We start from the raw sequence: 27,688 nt of genomic DNA on the forward strand, positions 1-27,688 counted from the left end.
TTCAGGCTCTGCTCTCTGTGTCATCTTTCCTGGGAGTAAGACTCACTGAATAGACATGAGTAGGATTCTGAGCTGACCTGCTGAGGAGGATTGTATTGCCATATTGCAAGCCTCATGGAGCCGTGTGGTGCAGTGGTTAAGTGCTCGTGCTGCCACTCACATGGCCAGGAGTTTGATCCCCCTGCGGGTCAGATATCCTGGCAGCTGGCTCATGGTTAACTCAGGACAGATGTCCATTTCTTGGTCGGTAAATGAGTACCTATCACCTAGCTAGGGGGTAAAGAACAGCTGGGGAAAGCAATGGCACACTACCCCACTAACGGCTTGCCTATAAAACCATTCTTGCTTACCGGAGGCAAAACCTTAAGGAAAGAAAGGATGCAGGAAAGAAGAGCTGTCCTTTCCAATAGTCCTGGGACCAGCCCCTCTTTCCTCGTTAGAAATGGCAGCTGAGCTCTGGAATGAATGAGCTTCCTAACACTGTTCGGGGGAAATGGGAACGCTAGACGGCACTGGATGCAGCAGCAAGCCATATGAGCTGTATTGATTCTGCGGCTTGGCAGGCTTCTAGCAAGATAACTTTGTCACTTCCTAACACGCTGGTGAAAAGACACTTCCAATCCCACCAGCTGAAGTTTACCACAATCTGGAGCTAAAAGACTTCAAGGAATGCTCCACATTTGGGCCCACTTATCTTGGGTATCCCTGGTGGCTGATCTTCTTAGTCCCTTGGAATATTATTGGGACCACACGTATTGCTTCAGGGTGACTGTAGCAGCTCTGACAGTTGCTACAGCCACTCACAGAGCTTCCTTCTCTAAGTAGCAGTTAGATAAAATGGATGTGTGTGTGTCTTTATTGTGTAGAACTTAGGGTTTATGTACTAGAATGCCCACTATGGGGCTTTCCCCACTGACAGAGTTGAACTGGTTTCTACCTAGGTTCGCCTCAGTGAATCCCCACTGCCACCGAGCTCAACATTGTTTTGTCTCAGTTCCCCCCCCCCTCAGAACTGCGACATCCTTGTCGCAGTTATGAACTACACTTTTCTGTCGGAACAAGGTTGATACCGCTTCGAAGTGGGGAAGCATTGAAACGACATCTCATCCATTCAACCAATCACGAGCCGCTTTTGTGGCATGTGCAGAACGGGAAAGTCGTGGCGGGCAGAAAGCGCATGTAACTGTAAACTGTAAAAACTGTAAAAAAAAACGCTCCCGTTTCCCGCCGTAACACAAGCGCCAATCACGATCCAGGAGCTAAACAGGTACCAAGATGATCCTGCTCGCTTAGCTCGGTTCCAGGGGGCCAACTCAGTTGCTGTGGGGACAGTAAGTGGGAATAACCCTTTTTTGTTTGTAAGGTGTAACCACCATCTGTCTGTTATTCTTTAAATGACTTATGTACCACTTCTTCAGAGACCAGCTTGTTCAAGCCAGCTCACAAATAAAACAAGATAAAATCATCCAAACATCAAAAATCATCCAGACTGGAGTTACACAGAATTGGCAGCCCATAATGCCTTCCTGGACACACCAGACATTCCAATTCCTAATTCTGTTGCTTCCTGGCAAAACAGTTCTAGGATAGTGTGTACATATCTATTATGGCTTGTCAAGCATGGAAGTAGACAGTTGTAGTCTAGTCCCAGCACGGAACATTTTAGCTTTAAAAGGGGCTTCGACAGATTTATGGAGAAGTCGATGTATGGCTACCAATCTTCATCCTCCTTGATCTGAGGTTGCAAATGCCTTAACAGACCATGTGCTCGGGAGCAGCAGCAGCAGCAGAAGGCCATTGCTTTCACATCCTGCATGTGACCTCCCAAAGGCATCTGAGTGCTGGACTAGATGGACTGCGAGTAGCTGAGTGCTGGACTAGATGGACTCTTGTCTGATCCAGCAGGCTCTTTCTTATGTTCAGCCTGGAATCGCCCTCCACTGAAGGGAATCGAGTCAACCTTAGCTCCCTTCTGTAGTGGGGAAAGCCTCTATATCAAGCCGGGCAGGAAAAAAATTCTGTAGGGTATACCCTGACTTCCAAATGACCTCCTTTGGTAGTTTCATAGAGATGTTGAACGACATGTGGGACTGAATGGGGACCTCATCGGACATTATATTTCATAAGAAAAAGGGGGTAAACTATTGTTTCCCAGCTGGCCAGTTAGGAATCAAATTGCTGGAACATAGCTCACCAGATGCCTACCTCTGACATGTGATCCGGAAGGACCCCGTGGCTGATGGAATCCAAAGGCCCAGAGAAGTCCAGGAGAATTCTATTTGTTCATTAATTACAGTATTTATACCCTATACGTCCTCTTATCTCAAATAAGCCCACACTGTGCTGTTTCTCTCCTATCAATGGCCAACCTTCCCAGCAACTATGCAAGTCCCAGTATCAAAGCTAATCCTGAAAGTAGATTGAAATGGCTCCGTATAGTCCAGATAATCCTCCGTAACATCCACTTCCTGCCTCCGAGTGGCAAACTGCCGAAATTAAGGCTCCCGTGTCCCCATCCTTGTCATAATTCATCTTGTCTCATGCATTAATTCCCGTGACAATCGATTGTCATGGAAATTCCTTAGCCATGACTGTAAATGGCTGCAGGGTGGGGCTACCTGCGCATCCCATTTTTGTGAGTTATGTCCCACCTCTGAACTGTCTCTTTTCTCTCCACATCTGCCAGGAAAGTACTTCTTGGTGTGCTTTTAATACAGTTCATAGCATGGAATCCTCAATCCTCAGTAGCTTCAAAGAATTGTGAGCAAACATGGCCACAAAAGAAAAAAAGAGAGGTCAGAGTTTAATCCAGCCGCAATATATTTTAACCAATTCCAAAGCCTTTATTGGCATTATAAACTACAGAGTTAGTAGAAAAGTAGAAAAGAGGCATTTATCTACTAACTGAGACATTAAAACATTAAAATGCATTAAAACATTAAATACATTAAATACATTAAAACAATGTTAAACGTTCACAACCAATTTCTTGTAAACCGCTATCAATATATAAATTAATATCATCCATTACTACTATGTAGACAATGATTGCGCCTGACCAAATAGTGCCTCAAAAAAACTTGCAACATTCTCACATACAAGATCACAGGACCCATTGAGTAGAAAGTTCATCACAGATGGTAACCTGACAGCGTTTGAGCTCTCTACCAATGGACAGATGTACATGGAGCGTATAGACTCGTATATTGGACACTCCAATAGTACATGTTGAACCGTCTCAACAACGGCCATGTTACATTGACATAACCTGTTCTCATATGGAGTGTTATTATACCTGCCAAGAGTCATAGCGTTAGGTAGAGCATTAAAACGAGCCAAAGTGTACACTCTGCGTTGTTTGGGGTTGCACAGAATGTACAGATAGTTGGCACAGTAATCTGATCGGACAATTCCCAAGGCCTGTGGGGAGCAGCTTTTCCCCCCCTCCTGCAACATTCCTGCAATATATTTTATTTGAGATCCACTTATACCTGACTCTGACTGTGTCTGAAAGCTTCATTTCCCCCCACCCCTGTCTGCTATCTGGTTATCATATGCATGGCAGCATCTGCTCCTCTAGGTTTTGAAACAAAGTCATCAAAGATATTGGGCAGCGAAGATGTCTTTTTGAATCAGCAGATGGCTTGCACTGCCAAGTATGAACAAAAAGAAAGGCGTTCAGGGTGTTTTAATCCCAAGAACACTTTTCTGGAACCATACACAGCCCCTGAGACCCAGAGGTTCCGCTCCTGGGCTTGCGATGCATAATGATGTTTTCTCTCTCAACTTCTTCAAGCTGCTTCTCCACAATTCTGAATCAGAAAGGGGGGATTCGACCAGTGGTGGGATCCAAAAATTTTAGTAACAGGTTCCCATGGTGGTGGGATTCAAATTGTGGCATAGCGCCAATGGGGCTGGGCGGGGCACAACGGGGGCGTGGCCAGGCATTCTGGGGGTGGGGCATTCCTGGGCAGGGCTGTGGCAAGGACGCAGCCGCTGCGCCAGTCCTTGGGTGGGAAACGAATGCACGCAGGCGCAGGCTGCCACACATGCCAGTGCACCTCCTGCTAGACTGCTTCAAGTTCTGCGTGCTACTGCTGGGAGGAGGGGCGTAACAAAGGCAAAAATCACGTGGCAAAATCATCGATTAGTAACCCCCTCTCAGCACACACAAATAATTAGTAACCTACTCTCGAGAACCTGTGAGAACCTGCTGGATCCCACCTCTGGATTCGACACAGGGAAGGAGAGGGCAGAAAGGAAGGGCTTGATCCCCCCCTCTCCTTGTGTTCCCCCTGGACTCCCTTCTCCCTTAACAGATATTTCTGACCAGTGTTTCCATTCCAAACGTTTAGCTGGAACTAGGCTGGGGTGAGAATAGCTGGCTGGGAAGCAATTGTGACTGAGAGCGGGGTAGGGTGAAGTAATCTCTGCCTTCCAGCCAAGGCCAGTTGGAGTATTTTGTCACCCCAAGTGAGATATACCCATTGTCCCTTGGGTGGCTCAGCTCAGGGAGGGAATGCCAGTCTCCTTTTGTGCCGCTTATGCCCGGCAGTGAGCTGAGTCCCTGTGACACCACAGTGCCTGCCTGACTGGGACACTGCTATCCATAGCTTGCATGGGCTGGTTAGAGAACTTTCAGTTTTCCACTTCACAACATAACAAGGAGAAGAGATGGCTAGACTTTGAAGGCACAAGGTGGCGGGGGGTGAGAGGAGAGGGTCACCAATGCCAGACTGAGAAGTTCTTGGAGATTTGGAAGTATAACCTGCAGAGGACAGGATCTGAAGACAGGAGGAACCTCAGCAAGCTATAATACCTTAGCATCCGCCCTCCAAAGCACCCATTTTCTTTAGGAGAACAGATTGCTGTAGTCTGAGATCAATTGTAATTCTGGGAGATCTTCAGTTGCTACCTGAATGTTGATCATTCCTAGGTAGGTAGGACCTCTTGAATCCACCCACACACCAGGCACAGTGTTGCACACAGAACTCTACAGAGGGGGGCCATCTTTGGTCTAGCGTTAATTTGCTAGACAATATAAGTTTTAGGTCAATTTCAAGAATCTATTACTCACGATAGCCCCTCAGCATTAAATCCTCTTTTCCGCCAAAACAAACCCAGTGCTTTCAATCCTTCTGAAGTGGTGCCTGGAGTAGTGAGAGGAACTGCTGCTGTGTGGGTGGAAAAAGACAGGAGGAGTGAGAAAACTTAAAAGAAAGCAGAACACATGTCGATTGCCTTCATTATCTCTGCAGAGGGAGAGAAAAAGTCACACTTACAGAGATCTCAGAAACCACAGAGATTCTCTGATCTGAGGTGCAGCGAGCTCGGGAAAGCGGGGAAATGTGGGCGTGTCCAAGAATCTAACCCTAAGGGAATGAATGCTCAGTGTGAAGGGTATCACAAGTGCATAAATAGCCACAGGATCTGGGACTTGTATACATACAAATGAATCCTCTCTTCCCATCTTTATTGTAAGTGTATTTCTGCATGCAGAGCCCCCCTTTTCTGGCCACCATATCTTTTCCCATTTCTTTTTCCAGGGTCACATCCGTTTTCCTCTCAATATTTTGTTTCCTCTCAATATTTGTTTCTTTTGCTTTAATAAAATGTGCATCTGAGCAAAGGTTTTCAATCCCCCCGAGGTCTGGTTAGCTATCATTGCTTCCTAACTGTTTCCCTCCCATTTAATATCTCGGCTCAGGATAACGATTCTCCAGATGCACCAGCTTTCAATTGCTACGTTGACTCTCGCTTTATTTTCTGCCAAAGGTTTTAGCCTCTTCTAGTCTCTTAATATTGTCTCACTGCAGGTTTACTGGTCTATGCAGATGCACCTGAATCAGCTGCCAATTTGCAGGACACCATTCTGCTACTAAAGGGGAACCACCAGAAGAGCTGAGCAATGCTTCCTAAACAGCAAATTGTTCCTCTGATAGGATTTCAGTTCTTCCTATGTGCAAATTTCATTTGACTGGGGGGGGGGAACCCAACACGAGTTTGATCTTCAAATGGTGGAGGCCACCAACAATTCATACTGCAGAGAAAAAAAACATTTTTTCATTCAGGCTCAACCAGGTTCTCCAGATAAGCTCATGGGATTCATACCCCCATCAGCCCCTGCCAGCATGGCCAAGTGGCAGGGCTGATGGGAATTGTAGTTCATGAACATCTGGGGGGCCATAGTTTGAAGTCCCCTGCTCCAAACTATCTTTCCTTGCCTCCCCATGATGGGCTTGCTTTCCACTTGAATGCCACCCACAGGAGACATATCATCAGACTAACCCTTCCTTGATGATCCATCTTCTGGTGTAGCCTCTATTCATCATTCATTTCACTGGACTTTGCACAGGAGAACTTACCACACACGCATGAAGCTCCCTTATTCCTTATTCTTATCAGACCTTATTCTTATGAGACCTTATTCTTATCAGACTTATTGGTCTATCAAAGTCAGTATTGTCTACTTAGGCTGGCAGCAACTCTCCAGGGTATCAGGCTGAGGGCTTTCACATCACCTACCAACTGAACCTTTCAAGAGGAGATGCTAGGGACTGAGCCTGGGATCTTCTACATGCCAAGTACCGTATATACTCACGTATAAGTCAACTTTTTCAGCACATTTTGTGCCCCAAAAAAAAGCCACCTCCTTTTGACTTATACTGCTGAAGCTACCTCTGCCGCCTGCCATGCCCAAGGCTGCAATGCCGCAGCCTCCGCCACTCACCACTCACTCACTCACTCACTCACTCACTCACTCACTCACTCACTCACTCACTCACTCACTCACTCACTCACTCACCCGCCCACCCACTAATCTTTTCCTTTCCCCACAGGCTCTGAGGCTTGGCTTCAGGGAAGCTGCCGCTTGGGCAGGGTGTCTCTATGATTTTCTTAAAAGGGCAGTGCTCCAAAGATTGCTTATACATGAGTCAATAAGTTTCCCCAGGTTTTGGTGTTAAATTAGGTGCCTCGACTTATACACGGGTCGACTTATGCATGAGTATATATGGGTAGATGCTCTTCTGCTGGGCCATGACCCCTTTCCTAGTTCCCCACTCCTGAATCTAATCACTATCATATGCACAGGCCTCCAGTTCTTGGTCATGGTACCTCTGGTGCCTTTACTTACATACTGATAGGAGTTGTGAAGGCAGGTGGGCTCCATGGGTCCTTTTCATGATTCCCTCTACAGGTGTATAAAGACAAACTTACAACTCAGTGAGAACTAGGCCTAGTTCAGGCTTAAAGATATTCCAGAATATTGTTACATAGCATACATGAATCATAACATCACCAGAAAGAGGAACTTGGACAGAATGTTCCACTTTGTATTTCATTATAGACTGGTGTAAGCTTAGATGGAGGTCATGTTTGGATATTATCCACCTAGGAGGATCCAGCTGGGATCGCTGGCATGTCCGCTTGTGAGACTTGAAGTCTCCTCAGAAGACCTTCCGGGCCCTCCAACCGCAGGGCTACATGGTTCAAATCCCCAAATCCAAATAAAACAGAATTAATTTGGCTTCAGGTATGAGGAGCTGCTGGTGTTCCAAGTTATAAGCAGAGTGCTCAAGAAGGGACCAGACGAGAGAGTGCTCTGTGCAAATAGATTGCAGTATTTATGAGAAACATTTACTGCATCCACGCCTCAAGTATATAACAAGCCATGTAAACTGGGCCAGCATTAGGCATAAAACCCCTCACCCTTCCCTTGTAGAGCCCCACTTTTACCAATGGGAAACCTGTGGGGCTCTTGTTGATGTCCCCAGCCTGCCCTGCATGCCCCACCAACTCCCACTTAACCTGACCATCATTTATCTAGCTATGGCTGCTGCAGAAGCAGGCAGGAAGCATTGGGACATCACCAGGAGTCCTGAGAAATGTAATTTCCCGGGCAACAGGCACCCGAGGGAATATGTTTCCCATGGCTCCTAGTTCATCAGACACTGGTGAACTTATTCAAAAAGTCACTCAAGTCACAGTGCTCATTTTAGATGGGAGGAGAGAGTTGGAGGCTCATGTGTTCCAAGCTGCAGGATTGTGGATGTTCGCATCAGTGCTGCTCAGAAGTGGGGATGCTTCAGAACTTTTGTTGCACAGGTGTGGGATGTACCTGATTTCTTCCAAAACAGTGTCTGTCGATCTCTAAGCAGGGCCTGGATGTCTCCTGGAGTTATGACTGAGCTCCAGGTTAGAGATCACTTTCCCTGGAGAAAACGAGGGCAGAATTTATGGCGTACCCTTAGATTTTATACGGGATCCCTAACCAAATTCTCCCCTCCCAGGCACCATCCCCAAGTCTCCAGGAATTCCCCAGGCCAAAGTTGGCAACCTTATTTCCAAACAGACTAGGGTGCCAGCTCTGGGTCGGGAAGTATCTGGAGATTTTGGGAGCAGAGCCTGAGGACAATGGGGTTTGGGGAGGGAAGGGACCTCAAAGGGGCATAATGCCATAGAGCAGGGGTCTGCAACCTGCGGCTCTCCAGATGTTCATAGACTACAATTCCCATCAGCCCCTGCCAGCATGGCCAGTCGGCCATCTGGAGAGCCGCAGGTTGCAGACCCCTGCCATAGAGTCCACCATCCAAAACAGCCATTTTATTCAGGTGAGCTGATCTCTTGTCACCTGGACATCAATTGTAGCAGTAAAGGCCTCTAGGCAACCCTAAAATAGATCAAATGCAGTTGGAATCGATTTGCTTTTGTTTTTTAAAAGAGTCTGGACTTTGTAGGTGCACTGTGCATATCGTGCTTGCTACCACATATGGTCTCATCTGCTCCTTTGTATCCTTCCCCCTCTCCCCAACCCAAGGGCACTGGTCACGTGTCGCAGAAATGTAGCCTTGATACAACTCTACATGTAGTTGTATAAGACTGCGATGTCTGCATGCGTGCATCAGTAAAACATCTCACTGGAGTGTGCTTCTGTTTTCAAATCACAACGGACTTATGGCAACCCCATTGGATTCTCAAGGCAGGTGATGGTCAGAGGTGGTGTACCGTTGCCTGGCTCCACTTCATGACCCTGGTATTCCTGGAGTGTACCACATCTAAATTCTAACCCTGTTTAACTTCTGAGAGCCGAGAAGATCAGGCTAGCCATTTTTAGGTTTTGGGTTCTTTTTTTGGGGGGGGGGCACACTTTTTGACAGAATAAATTAAATACAAATAATAAATTAGGATTAGCATTAAGGCAAGGACAGGGGCTCAGGCTTGCCTTAGTGTGACGTTGAGTTCTAGAGCGGAGTCCAATATTAGAGCTATAGTCAGTTTTAGGTTTTGGTTCTTTCCATTATTGGGGAACAATTTTTGACTGAACACATCGCAGGGGCTCAGGCTTGCCTTAGTATTACGTTGAGTTCAAGAACGCAGTCTATTGTCAGTTTTTAGTTTCGGGTTTTTGTAACACCATTGTAACGCTGTTTTAACACTGTAGTAATGCCATAGTAACACTGTAGTAACACTGTAGTAATGCCATAGTAACGCTGTTACTATGCTATTGTAATGCTGTTATAAGGCTTAGGGTTAAGGCAAGGGGAGCGGCTCAGGCTTGCCTTAGTTTTATGTTGAGTTCAAGGGCGCAGTTTGAGAATAGGGCTATGGTCAGTTTTAGGTTTCAGGTTTTTTAAGGCTGTAGTAACGCCATAGTAATGCCATAGTAACATCATTTTAATGCCGTAGTAACACCATTATAAGGCTTAGGGTTAAGGGAAGGGGAGCGGTTCAGGCTTGCCTTAGTGTTACATTGAGTTCTAGGGCGGATTCCAATATTAGAGCGATGATCAGTTTTAGGTTTCGGGTTCTTTCCTTTTTTGGTGGAACAATTTTTGACTGAATAAATTAAATAAAAATAATAAATTAGGATTAGGGTTAGGGCAAGGGCAGGGGCTCAGGCTTGCCTTAGTGTTGTGTTGAGTTGTTGGGCACAGTCTGAGAATAGGGCTATGGTCAGTTTTATGTTTCGAGTTTTTGTAGTGCTGCTGTAACGCTGCTGTAACGCCATTGTAATGCCATTGTAACGCTGTTGTAACGCTGTTATAAGGCTTATGGTTAAAGCAAGGGGAGCGGCTCAGGCTTGTTTTAGTGTTAAGTTGAATTCTAGGGCGGAGTCCAATATTAGAGTGATGGTCAGTTTTAGGTTTGGGGTTCTTTCCTTTTTTTGGATAACAATTTTGGACTGAATAAATTAAATAAAGATAATAAATTAGGATTAGGGTTAAGGCAAGGGCAGGGGCTCAGGCTTGCCTTAGAGTTACAGTGAGTTCTAGGACGCAGTCTGAGAATAGGACTATGGTCAGTTTTAGGTTTCGGGTTTTTGTTTCAATTTTGGGAACAATTTTTGACTGAATAAATTAAATAAGAATAATAAGTTAGGGTTGGGCTTCAAGAAACTAGTGGGAAGAGTTGCGGTACGAGCCCTGAAATACCTGAAACTGCCCGCAGCCTTGATATTCGGTGCGCCCACAGAACTCAATACTGCCACTGAAGCAAGCCAGAGCCCCTGTCCTTGTCTTAAACCTAACGTGAACTTATCATTTTTATTTAATTTATTCAGTCATAAATAGATCCCAAAATTGTAACAAAAAATAAATTAAATAAAAAAATTGACTAGTGTTAGGGTTAAGGCAAGGACAGCGGCTCAGGCTTGCCTTAGTGTTACGTGGAGTTCTAGGGCGCAGTATGGGAATAGGGCTATGGTCAGTTTCACGTTTTGGGGTTTTTTACAATTTGGTTCAGGGGGGGCCAAAGGTATGGACCCTCAAAGGGGTGCCCCATCCCCCATTGTTTCCAATGGGAGGTGATAGGGATGGGAGCTACACCTTTGAGAGTCCATAACTTTGGCTCCCCTGAACCAAACTGCACCAAACTTGGGGGGGTATCATCAGGACAGTCTCTTGATCATACCCTGAAATTTTGGTGTCACTAGCTTTAAAAATGCTGGTTTGTGTGTTTCACCGCTCACTCACTCCAGCAGGCTTCATGCAAACCGGAATTTTTAATGCTAGTGGCACCAAATTTCAGGGTATGATCAGGAGACTGTTCTGATGACACCCCCCAAGTTTGGTGCAGTTTGGTTCAGAGGGGCCAAAGTTATGGACCCTCAAAGGGGGGGGTCACTAACTCCCATTGTTTCTAATGGGAGCTAAGGAGATGGGGCTACCCCTTTGAGAGTCCATAACTTTGGCCCCCCTGAATCAAACTGCACCAAACTTGAGGAGCATCATAAGGACAGTCTCCTGATGATACCCTTATATTTTGGTGCTGATATGTCTAAAAATGTGCCGCCTGCAGGCACCCCCAGAAATTTGCCCAAGATTCTTTTTTTCTGCAGCGACTTCTGCATTGCTGTCAATGCGGAATTTCTGGTGGAGGGCTATGGGGTGCACATTTCTCAAGGTACAGTCACAAAACTTTCAGGAGAGTCTCTGGATGACACCATCCAGGTTTGAGGAACTTTGCTTATGGGGGCAGTGGGAGATGGACCCTACCTTTCTGGGGGCCCATAACATTGAACCCCCTGAAGCAACGGTCACCAAATCTGGATGGTGTCATGAAGAGAATTTCCTGAAGACACCCTGAAAGTTTTGTGGGTTTACCATGAGAAATGTGCACTCCACAGCCCTCGGAAATTTTCCATTGGCTGCAATGGAGCCAGCCAGCCAATACAGAGCACAGAATCTGGGGAAATTTCTTTGGGTGACTGTGAGGGGCGCAGTTTTAGAGATACTGTCACCAAAAGTTCAGGGTATCATACAAGTACTGTCCTTATGATACTTCCCAAGTTTGGTGAAGTTTGGTTCAGGGGGTCCAAAGTTATGGACCCTCAAATGTGGAGCCCCCATCTCCTGTTAGCTCCCATTGGAAACAATGGGGGATTGGGGCACCCCTTTTGAGAGTCAATAACTTTTCTCCCCAAGAACCAAACTTCATCAAACTTGGGGAGAATCATCAGGACAGTCTCCGGATGATAACCTGAAGGTTTGGTGCTGCTAGGTTTAAAATTGCACCCTCTGCATGCCAAAACGTGTAAAAACACCAAACAATTTTTAAAAATGGACCCGAATTTTTCAGATTTACCCGAATGTTCGGGCATATCCAAATTGGCTATGATTCGGATTCGAGCATACAAATCATTTATGTCCCCAAACACCCGAATCCGAATTTTACCAAATTTTTTTAGCATCGACCAACCCTAGCAAGGTTAGGGACCAATGATAAAATAAAATAAATTATACAATCAACATTTATTGCACAGAGTACTCAATCTTTTAAGTAAAAAACACTCTATATTCATTAAAAACTGAATGAAAAACAGTCATATAGATCACATAAATGGCTACACATAGTTCATATAGTGTAACCATTTATGTGATCTGTAGGACTGTTTGCCATTCACTTTTTCATGAATATAGAGTATTTTTAACTTAAAGATGGAGTGCCCTGTGCAATAAATATTGATTAGGTAATTTACTGTGTTTTCTTCTTGGTTCCTAGCCTTGTGGCTTCCCAGCTATCCAGGTCAGGGCTGTTGGGGGAGGGGGGGAAATGAATGAACCAACTGGAAGCTGCAGCTATGTAAGAAGAATCCAATTCTGGAATTAAATTTAGTAATTGTCCTTGCAAAAATGGAATTGAATAACATAGAAACATAGAGCTGGAAGGAACCCCAAGGGTCATCTAGTCCAATTTATTTATTTTTTATATATTATTCGACTTATAAGTTGCCTCACCCCTAAAGGGCTCGATCCCCTGACACAGCAGGAAATTCACAGATACCTTATTTCCCCCTCCCCCTCCCCCCTCCCCCCAGTGACCCCACTCTATGTCCAAAGAAGGGCAGCAATGCAATTCAAAATCAGCTTTTAGTACCTTAAAGCAACAGAATGCTGGGGATCTGCTCCTCCCTACTTTGAAGTAAGTCATGCTGAGTTCAGTGGAATGTACTCCTAAGTAACTGTGCAACATATTGGAGCCATAAGTTACAGTGGGAACAAGTGTGAGGTCTAGTTGGAAGTAAGTCTCATGTCATTCAATTGGCTTACTCTTGGGAAAATGTCCTTAGGATTGTTGCCTATGTACATATTGGCTTGTTTTTAAAAAATATGGAGCAGAATCTGCTCCCTTCTCCAAGGTTGCCAGCTCCAGGTTGGGAAATACCTGCAGAGTTTGGGGGTAGAAGCTGGGGAGGGTTGCATTTGGGGACTTCATCAGGAGATCATGCCATAAAATCCACTCTCCAAAGCAGCCATGTTCTTCTGGGGGACTGGTCTCATCTGGAAATCAAATATAATAGCAGGAGATCTCTTAGTGCCATCAGGATGTTGGTAACCCTATTCCTTCCCCCTTGGTCTAAAGTTTTAAACTCTTATTGCTGCATCTTATGATGTAATCCAAAGTCAAACCATGACTGGATCCATCTGTACTTGATTTTGAAATCATTCTCTGAATCCAGAAGAGCCAGCGTAGTGCGGTGGTTAAGAGCAGGTGGAGTCTAATCTGGAGAACCGGGTTTGATTCCCCACTCCTCCACCTGAGTTATCTGGTGAACCAGATGTGTTTCTGCACTCCTACATTCCTGCTGGGTGACCTTCGGCTAGTCACAGTTCTTTAGAACTCTGTCAGCCTCACCTACCTCACAAGGTGTCTGTTGTGGGGAGAGGAAAGGAAAGGAGCTTGTAAGCCACCTTGACTCTCTTTACAGGAGAGAACGGTGGGGTATAAATCGAAACTCTTCTTCATTTATTAACAGAAACGATTCATTATTCAATCAAATCCAGGGTAGATGGTTTATTTTCATTCTGAAATTAGCCTCAGACATGCTGGCCCCTCTACTTCAGTGGTTCTCAACTTTCTTAATGCTGTGACCCTTTAATACAGTTCCTCATGTTGTGGTGACCCCCAACCCTATCATTTATCCATTTTACAGATGGAGAACACTGATGCAGTGAGTCTTAGGCGACCCCTGTGAAAGGGTCGTTTGACCCCCAAAGGGGTCCCGACCCCCAGGTTGAGAACCACTGCACTACTTTAACCACTATGTTCCTCTCTTCTGACACTGCTGTTGTCTTCTCCCAAACAACTTGGTTTGATAAGTCTGTTCTTTCTGAATTTTAGAATTCTGTTTCATACCTAGGCTCATGTTTTTATGGAACACCAAGATCTTTCACAACAAACTGAATGTATTTTCTTACATTTTCATTTAGCAATAAGGAAGAAGTAGTCTAGACTAAGGTGAGCTCATTCAATAACAGAATAGAAGAATGGAGAAAACACATTTCTTGTCCATAAAAGGGCAGCTTGCCCACTGACAGAGAGTAGCTGCCCCTCCCCCCCCACTTCTACCAGTTTGCTGTTACAGGGTGGGGAAGAATAATTTGTAACTTATCAGAAAATACATTTTTGCACAGCTAGTTTGTCTCTTTTGCCAAGTAAGAACTGGCACATTTACAGTGCTATCCTAAGTAGAGTTAGACCCTTCTAACCCCATTGACTCCAGTTGACTGTGAAGACTGTAACTCTGCTCAGAATTGCACATTCAATAGATGGAGGTTTTGCAGGCAACAGACAACTGCATGCCATGCTGATACGTACACATAGGCTAGAACAAGTCATGGGATGCATGAAAACATCAGCCCCGTATCTCTTCTCCCAAGTAACCTCTGGGGCAGAGATTTGGATGCAATAATCTTCTGCTCGTGTTTTTTTTACTGGAAGAAGAAGAGTATGGATTTATACCCCGCCTCTCTCTCCTGTAAGGAGACTCAAGGCAGCTGACCACCTCCTTTCCCTTCCTCTATCCACAACCAATACCTTCTGAGGTAAGTGGACTGAGAGCGTTCTGAAGAACTGTGACTAGCCCAAGGCCACTCCATAAGATGTAGGAGTGGGGAAACAAATCTGGTTCACCAGAGAAGAGTCTGCCACTCATGTAGAAGAGTAGGAAATGAAACTGGTTCTCCAGATTAGAGTTTTAACCACCACATCATGCTGGCTCCTTGTGGTGCACCAATGCACTGGTGGACTCTACATGTCTCCAAGACTGCCTCTCCCACTGTGCCCTCATGAAGCAACTATGCATTTTGGAGCAAGGGTTTTTTTTTGCAGGACCCCCATCTTGCAGGTATAGGAAGTCTGCCTCGATCTGCCCCACATTTTTAGCAGCAGCAGCCCATCCTTATATAATGGCTGGCCTGCAGTGTGTCAGTCAGGCTCCAATTGTATAGTTATTTGGGAAGCACTGCACAGCCACATTCTTCAGATGGGGCTTTTAGTAGAGGGTTGGTCACTTGGAGGATTGTTTTTGATGTTTTTTTGTACTGACTCAGTAGTTGGATCTTTGTTGGGGGGGGGAATATTGTGGTGGGTTTTTTCCCTTTCTGTTTGGTAGTTTGATTATATCACGGGGAAAGTCACACTGTACCCAGGCTGCTTGAACGATGAAAACGCAAGCAATATTCAAGTGTCTGTGATTTAATGCAGTAATGAAGTGCAAAAAAAGTGCTGAGTGCATGCAATAAATAATATGCTAAGTAAGCAGCTCTAAATTGGGGAAACAATCCCTCCAAAATACATCAATACATCAATAATTAAATAAACCAGGATCTCACTCCATTCAAGTCCTATGACCAAAATATCTATATCATAAATGAGACACAAAAGTTTTCTTGACAAGGCGGCACAATCCCCGGACATTTCAGGTTGACAATTTCCTGGTTGGACACAATGTGCAAAACACTTCTCACTGTGATACACCTCTGAAGATGCCAGCCACAGATGCAGGCGAAACGTTAGGAACAAGATCTACCAGACCACGGCCCCACAGCCCGGAAAACCCACCACAACCGATCTCCTGATTACTTGACAAAGACAGTCCCCCGGCTAGTTGGCGAGAACATGATCTGTGGTACGGTCACGTTTTCATCTTCGATCTTTATCAGTACACAGGTAAATCTTGGTGGTATTATGTAAGGAGTTAGAAAAAGTCAATTTACAAATCCCACATTCAGCTAAGAGAACAGCTCTTATTTACCCTGCGATATAGAGACTGCATTCTAGATCACTTCCAAGGGGTTCAGTTTTCCTGCAAGTTGCATACAGAGGCGTAGCTCCAAGGGGATGGGGAGGGGGGGTTGCACAACGCACCGGGCATGCACCCCTGTGGGGGTGTGGTGAGGGCATTCCGGCGACGTGGAGGGGTGGGGGCGGAGGTGGGGTGGGGGTGGGGGTGGGGTGGGGTGGGGGCGGGGTGGGGTGGGGGCGGAGTGGGGGCAGAGGTGGGAGCGGGGTTCCAGGGCAGGGTGGGACAGAGGACGCACCAGTGCACCAGGTGATTTTCCTCCTTGCTACACCTCTGGCTGCATATGCAAAACTTCCAATGGTATTAGACAGGTCTAACTTGCATGTGAGTAATTTCACGTAGGATTGTAAATCTGCCAGAGCTTTCTGGGGGTTGGGGCTTCGGTTTGTAGCAAGGCAGTTCTGCATCACAAGCCACTTTGGAAACATGGGAGTTTCAAGTTTCTGATTAATAAAGGAGGAGCTAATGTGCTGCCTTTACATGTGAAAGATATCACAACCACATTAAATCCTTGGCATTTTTAGTAAAAAGAATATTGGGAATTAGGAGTGTAAAAGTTCTCTGTCTGACATTCTAGCCAGCAGTTAACAGATATTTGTTTAAAATGTACCCCTAAACACAAAATGTACCCTTCCAGGAGAAAATGTGCCATTCCAAGAGATTAGTACAATCAAAAATTAAATACTTCTGCATTAATGCAGTTCAAGTCCCAATTCTGTGGATTTCCCCCACTCTTTGTAGACTTCTGTCGGTCATGGATTCTAAGCAACAAGGCATGTTCACACACACCAGGAAAGGGAACATGTGAATTATTTTTATTTATTAGACTTAATATGCTGCCCACCCCCAATAAACTTAAAATCACACAGTTGAAAACCAAATTAATTAAATTCAGCAACAACAATCCCAAAAAACTGACATCAGATGGCAACCCGAGAAGACTTCCTATCCCTCAGGGAGGGGACCGACACGGCACAAAACAGTCGGAGCAGTGGTATGTGGAGAGTAGCAGGGAGGCAATCAGTGACTAGCCTCCCCCGCCCAAGCCCGGTGGAACAGCTCTGTTTTACAGGCCCTGCGGGACCTTGGACAGTTCCGCAGGGCCTGTCCAAGGTCCCACAGGGCCCTGTTGGCTGGAGGGAGAACATTCCACCAGGCAGGGGCCAGGGCAGTAAAAGCTCTAGCCTGGGTAGAAGCCAGTCGCATCATTGAGGGGCCAGGAACGACCAGCAAATTTGACTCTGCAGAGCGGAGAGGCTGATTTGGGACATACGGAAAAGATGGTCTGTGAGGTATGAGGGCCCCAGCCCACGAAGGGCCTTATAGGTTAAATCAGGATCTTGAAGGTGATCCAGTATTCCACTGGGAGCCAGTGCAGCTGGCACAGCACAGGGGAGATATGGTCCCTAGGAGAGCCACCTGTGAGGAGCCGCGCTGCTGCATGATGGACCAGCTTCACAATCCAGATTTCCCTTTGAAAAAGCCCTTGCTGATACTAGTCAATGCAGGGGATGGCAGGTTAGATGAGTCAGAAGTCTGGCGCAATATAAAACACCTTCATACGTAGCTCTGAACATGGAGGCTCCATTTTTTACTGGTTGCTTTGCATTCATGGGTATCCATTTCACTCTCCGGCATCTCCATTTAAGTTTGTTTCAGGAAAGCAGCTAGAGAAGACCCTTTTGCCTGACTTCCTGGAGAGAGGACTGTACCTCAAACAATAAATCACTGTTTATAAATGTATACACATTGCATTAATGAGAAATGAAATAAAGGCTTCATACGTTTAGATGTTTAGATAGCCCTGTTTAGATATTTGAAGGGATGTCATGTTAATGAGGGAGCAAGCTTGTTTTCTGCTGCTCCAGAGAATAGTACCAGGAGTAACGGGTTCAAGATGAAGGAAAAGAGAATCCACCTAAACATCAGGAAAAACTTCCTGACACTAAGGGCTATTGGACAGTGGAATGCACTACCTTGGAGTGTGGTGGAGTCTTCTTCTTTGGAGGTTTTTAAAGAGAGGCAGGATGGCCATCTGTCAGGAGTGCTTTTATTGTGTGTTCCTGTATTGCAAGGGGTTGGACTTGATGGCCCTTGGTGTGTCTTCCAACTCTATGATTCTGTGCTACAAAAGGGTCTTGTTCTTAATTTCAAACAAATGCACAAAAATGTAGTCCAGTCATAAAAAAAATTACTTTTCAACATACATATTGTTTTATAATTACTAGCCAAAGTCCAGAAATCAGCTCTTCTTAGAATCCAAGTTTGATTATCTTGTTTCCAAGATGTCTTTATAATTTGTGTTCCTATCCCATATATTGTTACACTTTCTCTGTACTTTACAAATATTTCGGTAAAGCTTTTTAAAAAATCAAACTTCTTCAGAAGTTAATTGTCTTATAGAAAATTCCTTTTTAAATAGCAACAGTGCGAAATAGCAAAATTCACTTGCAAACAACTGTGAATTATTCAGATGCATTGAATAATTCTTCAGTGAATAATTATTCAGATGCATTGAATAATTCTTCACTGAATAATTATTCAGTGCATTATTCTGCATGTGCGGAAGGGGCCCTAGTTACTATAGCAAAACTGCATGCTGCACATTTTCCCCATTTAAAGTGCCCCTTAATATCAGTACAGTTTCTGTCACTACTTTTCATATCAGAATGAACCAAAGAATCACAAGTTTTTAATTCTCCTAAATCCTACCAGTGGTAGCTTCTCACAGCCTGAGATGTCTGTGACTAGGGTCTAATACTTATAAAATTTTAAATCTGTGTATTCAAACCTGAGCATCTAAAGACACAAGACAACCTATTGGCACTGATATGCTTCTTAGGTTTAAGTAAAATCCATCCTTATTAAATCAGCTGTTTCTCTCACATCCTTAGTGTGCCAGGGATATCATTTCCTCAAAAGTTGTACTTTTAATAATCTTAATTATTAATTATTACATAGTCCCTACTAAAGTTACTATTCTGTTTCATGTGCAAAAATTGCCTAAATAAATTATTTTTTAAATGTGTGGGGTAATATGAGTCATAATGGAGATACAAATTTCAGTCAGTGGGTTTTTTAAACAAACTATTAGATAAAGTTGCTTATTCAAATCAACATACACTTTGGTGTCCAAAAAAGATACCTGAATATAGTTGTATTTTTTCGGTAAATTTGATATTCTGTGGATAGTGTTAATACATTTGAAAAAACGGTTCCACCTGTTGCCCATCAATGAAAATGATAAATATGTCTTCAACAAATATTTTATATGAAAATGTATTTAAAAATGGATTATGGATTCTATTGCAAATAAGGATTCTTTCTAGTTCAGTCATTAATAAATTGGCAATATTGGGTGTTTTGGGACTTCCCATTGCTACCTCTTTTTTGAAAATAAAATTGACTATTGAATCTAAACTAATTATTTTCCATAATTAAATCCAATGGGCTGCTCAATAATTAAATCCAATGGCCTTATCAATTATATCTCAATTATGATATTTCTTTCTATTGCCCCTATTGGCCCCTATTGCATCTATGGGGCCTCCGTTCCCCTCTGGGGGGGTTTAATTGTTGGACGCTGTTTATTATCTATGTACGCTGTATTTACCTGGTTTTAGTTATTTAATGTTATGGAGCCATATTTATCTTTATATATATATATGATGCATGGTGGCTCAGTAACAGAACATCTGCTTTGCACTTAGAAAGTTCCAAATTCAATCCCCAACATCATAGTTCAAAGGAACCAGAAGCATAGTAAGGGAAAATGTCGCCTGGAGCAACACCTGCTTTGGGTGCTCCCCTGCACCGCACTTACCTTAGGTAATGGCTGTCCAGGGAAGCCTGCTGGGCTGAGGGGCACCCGGTGGCGTCCCCACTGGGCTGCTCCTTCTGCCAGTAGGGGCTCCACCAGCTAAAGGAGCAACCTGGCGGGGCCGGGCTGAGAGGTAACCTGGTGGGGTGGGGCTGGGTCGGGCAGCCTGGTGGAGTGGGGCTGGGTCGGGCTGAAAGGGGAAGGAGGAAGAGTTTGGGGGTGATTTTCCACCCCCTATGTGATGTGAATGGCAGCTGCCTCGGGGCGTTTGTCCCCAAGCTGCCCCGTGGAAGCTCCACCTCTGAAAGGAACAAATAATGATGGGAAAAACCTCTGCCTCAGAATCTGGAGAACTATCAGAAGTCAAAAGCAAATAATACTATTCTTGATAGACCATTAGTCTGATGCAGTAGAAGGTGGATCTATGAGTGCATGTTTGCTTGTAGCGTGAAAAATATTGCATTTGTAACACATTTTAAAACAAATCATCAGGACAGGCCAAGGCATTTCTATGGATACGCTCAAGTGATTGCCTCTAAACTGACTCACAATTGTCTTTTTTTCCCTCCCAGATCTTACACGTGAACAAGGTGATGTCCATCTTGTTTTATGTGATATTTCTTTCTTATCTCCGTGGCATCCAATCTACCAGCATGGATCAAAGGAGTTTGCCGGAAGACTCGATAAATTCTCTCATTATAAAACTCATTCAAGCAGACATTTTGAAAAGCAAAGTATCCAAGCAGGTGGTTGATATTAAGAATAGCACTGCAGACACAGTGAAGAAAGCTGAGGCCATTGAGCCAGATGTGGACAGTACAGAAAATGCGAAATTGGATTTCCAGCCAGTTATCTCGATGGATACAGAACTCTTGAGGCAACAGAGACGCTACAGCTCTCCTCGGGTCTTGCTGAGTGACAACACTCCACTGGAACCCCCACCCTTATATCTTATGGAGGATTACATTGGCAATTCTGTGGTGGGGAACCGAACTTCTCGTCGGAAGAGGTTTGCCGAAAGCAAGAGCCACCGCGGGGAGTACTCTGTGTGTGACAGTGAGAGCCGATGGGTGACAGACAAATCTTCCGCCATTGACATTAAAGGAAACCAGGTCACTGTGCTGGGGGAAATTAGAATGGGGCCTTCCCCAGTCAAACAATATTTTTACGAAACAAGGTGTAAACAAGCTAAACCCGCTAGAAGTGGCTGCCGAGGCATAGACGATAAGCACTGGAATTCTCAGTGCAAAACGTCCCAAACGTTTGTGCGAGCATTGACTTCGGAAAACAACAAACTCATAGCTTGGCGATGGATTAGAATAGACACCTCTTGCGTGTGTGCTTTGTCCAGGAAAATCGGGCGAACATAGGTCTGCGTCACTCTACTATATAAATTATTACGTCTAAATTATATGATATGCATGTAGCATATACATGTTTATATTGTTTTATATATTATAAGTTGTCCTTATTTATTAAACGTCAGCCAACCTACGAGATATATAGAAGCTTTCTCAGTAAAGGCGAGAAAAGGATGGGTGCGTACCACTGGCAGCGCTACGTTTTCATTACTGCTTGTGACCTTCCGCTTCTCTGCAGCTTTCCATAACCTGCCTGTAAAATCTTTCTGTAACAACAGTATTTTTCATTCAGTATTGTCAATCCATTGACTGTCATTGAGTTAAAAGAAAAAAACCTCTGTTAAAAGAAATCGGATTGAATTGTTAAAAGAAATTGCCAAGATATATAATTTGTGTTTAATTAAAAGAAGTGTAACAGCTCCCCCCATACCACCCCAGAAACTGAATCCAGCAATGTAGCCCATAGCTAACAAGAGCGGTCCAGTCATCGTCTAGCAATAAAATACATTTTCTGTATGCACTGCCAGATTTACCATTAGTGTTACAGTTTGTGTTTACTGTGTCGCTCTTCCCAAGTCACTTCTAACAATCTTCCAGTTTAATATTTTTTTTCAAATGCATTTGTTTTCCTACTGGTTTTAATGCTGCAATTCCCCTTTAGAAGGCTCGGGAAAAATCTAAAATATGTGTAACAGACTCTTGCCAAAACCGAGAGCAATCTATGCGGCTCATTAATATAATATATAAAAGATGGATTTCTTTTTTTAAAGCACATTTTTATGATAAGAAGTTTTCATCTCCTTTCCAATAATCCGTGTGATTTGTGATCTATCACTAAACTGATTTTCTTCAAGATACCGCAGGGGAGAAATCGTATTCAGATTTCAAGTGCCCCGCAACCCAAGCAAAGAAGATACATTCTCGTAGTGGACATTAGAGCCAAACGACGGAGACCATTTTGCACTGCCTTTAATGGAGAAAGACATCTGAAACATTAATCAAAGCCCAGGTTGTGTTGAACCAGAGCCCTGTAAAAATGGAATAAAATGACAGGCTATTAACAGGAGGATTTCTGACTCACAGTGCAGTTACACACAAGGGTCCCAGTACAGTTTTAATTGCTCACAAGTAATCGTGGATTAAGTGCATCTGTGTGCATACAAATGCATATCTACATCTATGTTCATTGGATTGAATCCTGTGCAAAATGTCTGCTTGTTCTAGAGCTAAGAAGAAGCAAACAAAGGCTGTGGGAGCTGCTCGCACTAAGTCAAACTTACTGTATTCCCGGTTGATTTCCACTTGCACAAGATCTTGTGCTACCGTATCTGTTTCTAAGTTCTGTAGTTTACAGGGAAGAAGCATTGTGGAAGATTTGGTGGCAGCAGAACTCACACCAAGTAGTTTCTGTTTCTGTTTGTGCATTGCTGAATTCAAGCTACTGTGAGCTTGTAAAGCACTGTTAACTTCACGGATGCTAGAATGTGGATTTGCAATTCGAGTTGAAATATTTTCTGATTAAAACGTTGCACAGTGGTTGCTGCGTACAGTTACCAACTATTTCCACCTTTTGAAGTTTACAGCATTTGCCTTCTGCTCCAATTTTCCAGGTCAGCTTTCTGTATTTAATTGATTTAACTTCAACTATCTTATAACAACATTATATAAAGAGAAGTGAGAAAAATGCTGTATTTAATCCAGGGGCATAATGCCCATTGGGCAAGGTGGGCAGCTGCTGAGGTCACCACCTTGTGGGGGGCATCAAAATACAGAGTTCATTTTTGGGTATTTTTAGTGGTTTTCCATTTGTGGCCTGCAGGGGGCGCGGTTTTTAGGCTAGAGGCACCAAAATTTCAGTGTATCATCAGGAGACTGTCCTTATGCTACATCCCAAGTTTGGTGAGGTTTAGTTCAGGGAGTCCAAGGTTATGGACTCCCAAAGGGGGTGCCCCTATCCCCCATTGTTTCCAATGGGAGCTAATAGGAGATGGGGGCTACTGTTTTGAGGGTCCATAACTTTGGCCCCCCTGAACAAAACTGCAACAAACCTGGGAGGTGTCATTAGGGCAGTCTTCTGATGAGACCCTGACAGTTTTGAGACTGTGCCTTCAGAAATATGCCCCCCCCAGCCTGCAACCCCCATTGACAGCAATACAGAAACTCAATGCAGAACAAAGATTCTTGGGCAAATTTCGAGATGTTCCTGCAGGGAGGGCAATCTTGGACGTATCTGCACCAAAATTTCCTGGTATCATCTGGTGACTGTCTTGATGGCACCCCCAAGGTTTGGTGCAATTTGGTTCAGGGGGTCCAAAGTTATGGACCCTCAAAGGGTAGCCCCCATCTCCTTAGCAAAGAATTCTATACCCTCACACCCTGGGATGAGTTCTTCTTTGGCTGATTTCAGGGCAGTGATTGATAAAACCTGAGTGAAGTGGTATGCCTCCAGCATTCTCTGCTAGCACAATCCAAAAGTTGGATTTATCTGGTTGTGACCAATTATGAGAGCTGGAAATGAGATAATTGCATCTGGCCTGTTCTGTACTGCATTTTCACAAGAAAATTGGAATTTTCTCTTGCTACCATTTCTAAAAACATGTTTAATTATTCCAAAGTGAAAGAAGCATTAAAAATCTATTTGTATTGTCACACTTGTCAATATATTACATGGTTGCTGATCTGTCTCTCCAAGTTGCGTCGAAGAGCATGAAAATCACACCAGAGGTAAAGTTTTAGTCAAAGGATGCCTGCTATATTGGCTTCCTTGTCTTAAAAACCCAGCCCATGGGATTACCAGCCCTTCTTGATCCCAGTTTTGCACAATTTCCCCTATTTAAATAGAAATAGAAGAGAGAAGTTGAAGAAGAGGTGTAGAGATCTGGAGGGAACATTACGCAATTGTACTGGTTTCTTTCCTCAGACATTTTGACCAGATAAGACAGATTAGTTCCAATTTGCACTTTGTGCCAATCCCCATTTAATTTCATTAATAGCAACTCTGTACCTTGCAGAATGCCTGTTCCAGAAGTAGCTATTCTTGTATAAACAGAATATGTGAAACTTCCATGACTCCATAGCATGTTACCTCAGGCAGACATTCCCAGGTGGATGCCAAAGAGGAAAAGCTGGGAGTCAACAACTCTTCACAGAGTGATAGACACAGACACTAGAAGAAGAAGAAGAAAAGTTTGGATTTATACCCCATCTTTCTCTCCTGTAAGTAGACTCAAGGCAGTTTACAAACTCCTTCCCCTTCCTCACCCCACAACAGGCACTTTGTGAGGTAGGTGGGACTGAGAGAGTTCTCAGCAAACTGTGACTAGCCCAAGGTCACCTGACAGGAATGTAGGAATGAGGTAACAAATCTGGTTCACCAGATAACAGTTCACCACCCTTCCCTCCCCTCCCTTGCTTGCCACCCCCACTCCCTCCCTTGCATGCTACCCCTCCCTCCCTTTCCCCTCCCCCTGCTAGGGTGGGTGGGCCATGTCTAGAGGCCAGGTCCCCTTCCCTCCCCTCCCTTGCATGCCACCCCCTCCCTTCCCTCCCTTGCATGCTACCCCTCCCTCTCCTACCCTTCCACTGCTAGGGTGGGTGGGCCATGTCCAGATGCCGGGTCCCCTTCTCTCCCCTCCCTTGCATGCCACCCCTCACTCCCTCCCCTCCCTTGCATGCCACCCCTCACTCCCTCCCCTCCCTTGCATGCCACACCTCCCCCTCCCCCTGCTACAGTGGGGAAATGAATGGGGAAATGAATCTGGTTCAAGGAAGTGAGCGTGAATAGGGGAAATTGAAAACATTTTGCAAATATTTTACAAACATTTTAGGAGAATCGGGGAATCACACCTGGTTCTCCAGATTAGAGTTCATTGCTCTTGACCACTACACCACACTGGCTTTCCAGTGGCCAATGTAAGCAAGTTCACATAGGATATTGAATTGATTTGGTTTACATTACATTTTAGTTTGTCAAAAGCAGAATTGTTAAAAGGGGCTTTCAGCACCACCAAATCCCATGCAAAATCTAAGTAATCTGAAACACACTCTTCAAAGTGTGATAGACATTTCAGCAACTACCATGATTGTTCTAGTTCTGTGGCGGGGTGGAATGATCTGCTCCAGAGATCTTTCCAAAGGTGATGTTATGTAACATTGTCCATCCCTTTTCATGCTGGGCATTTTAGTCACATAATGTAGTCACATTATCGTCATTCTTGCCCACTAATTTTTGGTGAAGAAGAAGAAGAAGAAGAAGAAGAAGAAGAAGAAGAAGAAGAAGAAGAAGAAGAAGAAGAAGAAGAAGAAGAAGAAGAGGAGGAGGAGGAGGAGGAGGAGGAGGAGGAGGAGGAGTAGTTTGGATTTATATCCCCCCTTTCTCTCCTGTAGGAGACTCAAAGGGGCTTACAATCTCCTTGCCCTTCCCCCCTCACAACAAACACCCTGTGAGGTGGGTGGGGCTGAGAGAGCTCCGAAAAGCTGTGACTAGCCCAAGGTCACCCATCTGGCGTGTGTGGGAGTGCACAGGCTAATCTGAATTCCCCAGATAAGTCTCCAGAACTCAAGTGGCAGAGCTGGGAATCAAACCCGGTTCCTTCAGATCAGAGGGCACCTGCTCTTAGCCACTACGCCACTGCTTAAGTGTTAATGAACCATGTGGTGGTCCAACTGTAATAGAAAAAAATTAAGTTGGGAAGGGCAGGATATTAATTGAATAAACTAAAAATAATAACAAATAATAAAAAGGGGTTTAGTTGGAAAAATCAAGGATTATTGTTCCCTCACACACACAGTAGTGAGGCTGAATGAAATATTTGACACAGGGCTAAAGAATGAATATTTGACACAGGGCTAAAGAATGAAATATTTGACACAGGGCTAAAGAATGAATATTTGACACAGGGCTAAAGAATGAAATATTTGACACAGGGCTAAAGAAAAGGACAACTTTATGTCAAGTTTGTCAGTTCCATGTTGTGACAATACCAGGATTTTGTGTGTTCCCTCCAGCACTTTTTTGTGTTAAAGAAAAGAGGTGCTGGTACTCATATATATGGTTGCGCTGATTTCCACCAATTCCCCTTAGGGAGAACAACCCCAAAAGGTGCCGTTGCTCAATACTAGTGAGTAGTGCCACAGAAAAAAAGGACTGAAATGTTCTTCACCTTCTCTACTTCAAATCACTGGATCTGAGGTCAGGAGGGCTGCTTGAGTAAATTGAGTAAGTCTCGAAAAAGATTAAAATGTGATGAAGGGCTGCTATTTTTGGTGGCAGCCTGTCTCAAGCGTGACATATTAATAACATTCTTTCTGTGCTGATAATGCTGTGGTGTTACTTATCTTTTCATTATCTTTGCCAAGCAATGCTTTCTCGACTTTTTTTAAACAATCCACCACGAGTCTTAGAATATATGCTCCAGAGAGATTTCAGGAAACCATCTGCATTTATTTTATCACCTTTGAACATGTGTTCAGGAACGGAGCCTGTGTAGCGGGTTTATAGCTACCAGGAGATTTCTGCTGTCTCACCAAGAAAAAAACAACACACCATTGCAAAATGTGTGTATGTGTGTCGGTGCACACCTCGAAACCGTCGCTCTTTGGTTATTTATGCTGTTAAAAATCTGAGCGTTGAGCCAACATTTATGCAAAATGTTCTCTTATTTCAATATTTGTTTTGTTTTGAACGCAGCAGGAGCAAATGCTCCTCCCCAAAAGGTCACAGAATATTTTTACTGTTACTGCACTGTTTCGTACCCTTTTCTTCCCCAGCTGACGGCTGTTGCCTGGCCCCTTTGGAATTGACTGTGGTGCCCCACAGTTTTCTTTGCCTGTTTTATGGCGGTCTGTCGTCTGTGGCATTATCCTAACCGATGCAGGATCAAGACATCACTGACCGAATTGTGTGGGTTTCAGACCACAGCCAGTAGCAGCTCAAAAGAACATGTGAGGCCAAAACAGAAAAGCAGCACCCCCAACAACTACAGGATGCATTTCCCAGGAAGTGCAAATAATCCCCATAAACAGGATACCCTTTTCAACGCAGGAAAAGTTCCAAAACTTGAAAAAGCTCAGCTGGAACTGTGCTATTTATATTTTCGACTTTTCCCTACATTCACGTTTTTTTCAAGTGAATGCCTGAAATATCTAGGGGCATCCATGTCATTCCACTGAAACATGGCAGGGCAAAATAAGATCAATAGGATCCTGTGTTCTCTGGGCGATTTCCCACTGGCCATTAATCCTGGGATAGTCACCCAAAATATCCAGGTTTCCTCGCAATCTCCCCACTGCCGAACTGCAGAACACAGATCAGTCCTGTTTCTGGCGCTCGCCCCCACCCTTATCACGGGATTTTTCTGCACCTTTTTGGAAAAAAACACTCCAATGGGAGCTAATAGGAGATGAGAGCTACACATTTGAGGG

General features: G+C 44.3%; 1 protein-coding gene across 7 annotated transcripts in view; it reads left to right on the top strand.

The window, feature by feature from the left end:
• Positions 1-22,804, top strand: part of NTF3 (neurotrophin 3) — a 104,834-nt gene extending 82,030 nt beyond the window's left edge. For all 7 annotated transcript variants that reach the window (XM_048516230.1, XM_048516233.1, XM_048516232.1 and 4 more), the window contains one exon: positions 20,477-22,804. In XM_048516230.1, coding sequence (XP_048372187.1) covers positions 20,477-21,274 — 798 coding nt within the window. In that variant the 3' untranslated portion in view covers positions 21,275-22,804. The remainder of the gene's footprint in view (positions 1-20,476) is intronic.
• The last annotated feature ends 4,884 nt before the right edge of the window (positions 22,805-27,688 follow it).

The sequence above is a fragment of the Sphaerodactylus townsendi genome, linkage group LG14, assembly GCF_021028975.2.
Source record: "Sphaerodactylus townsendi isolate TG3544 linkage group LG14, MPM_Stown_v2.3, whole genome shotgun sequence".
In the NCBI taxonomy this organism is placed as follows: Eukaryota; Metazoa; Chordata; class Lepidosauria; order Squamata; family Sphaerodactylidae; genus Sphaerodactylus; species Sphaerodactylus townsendi.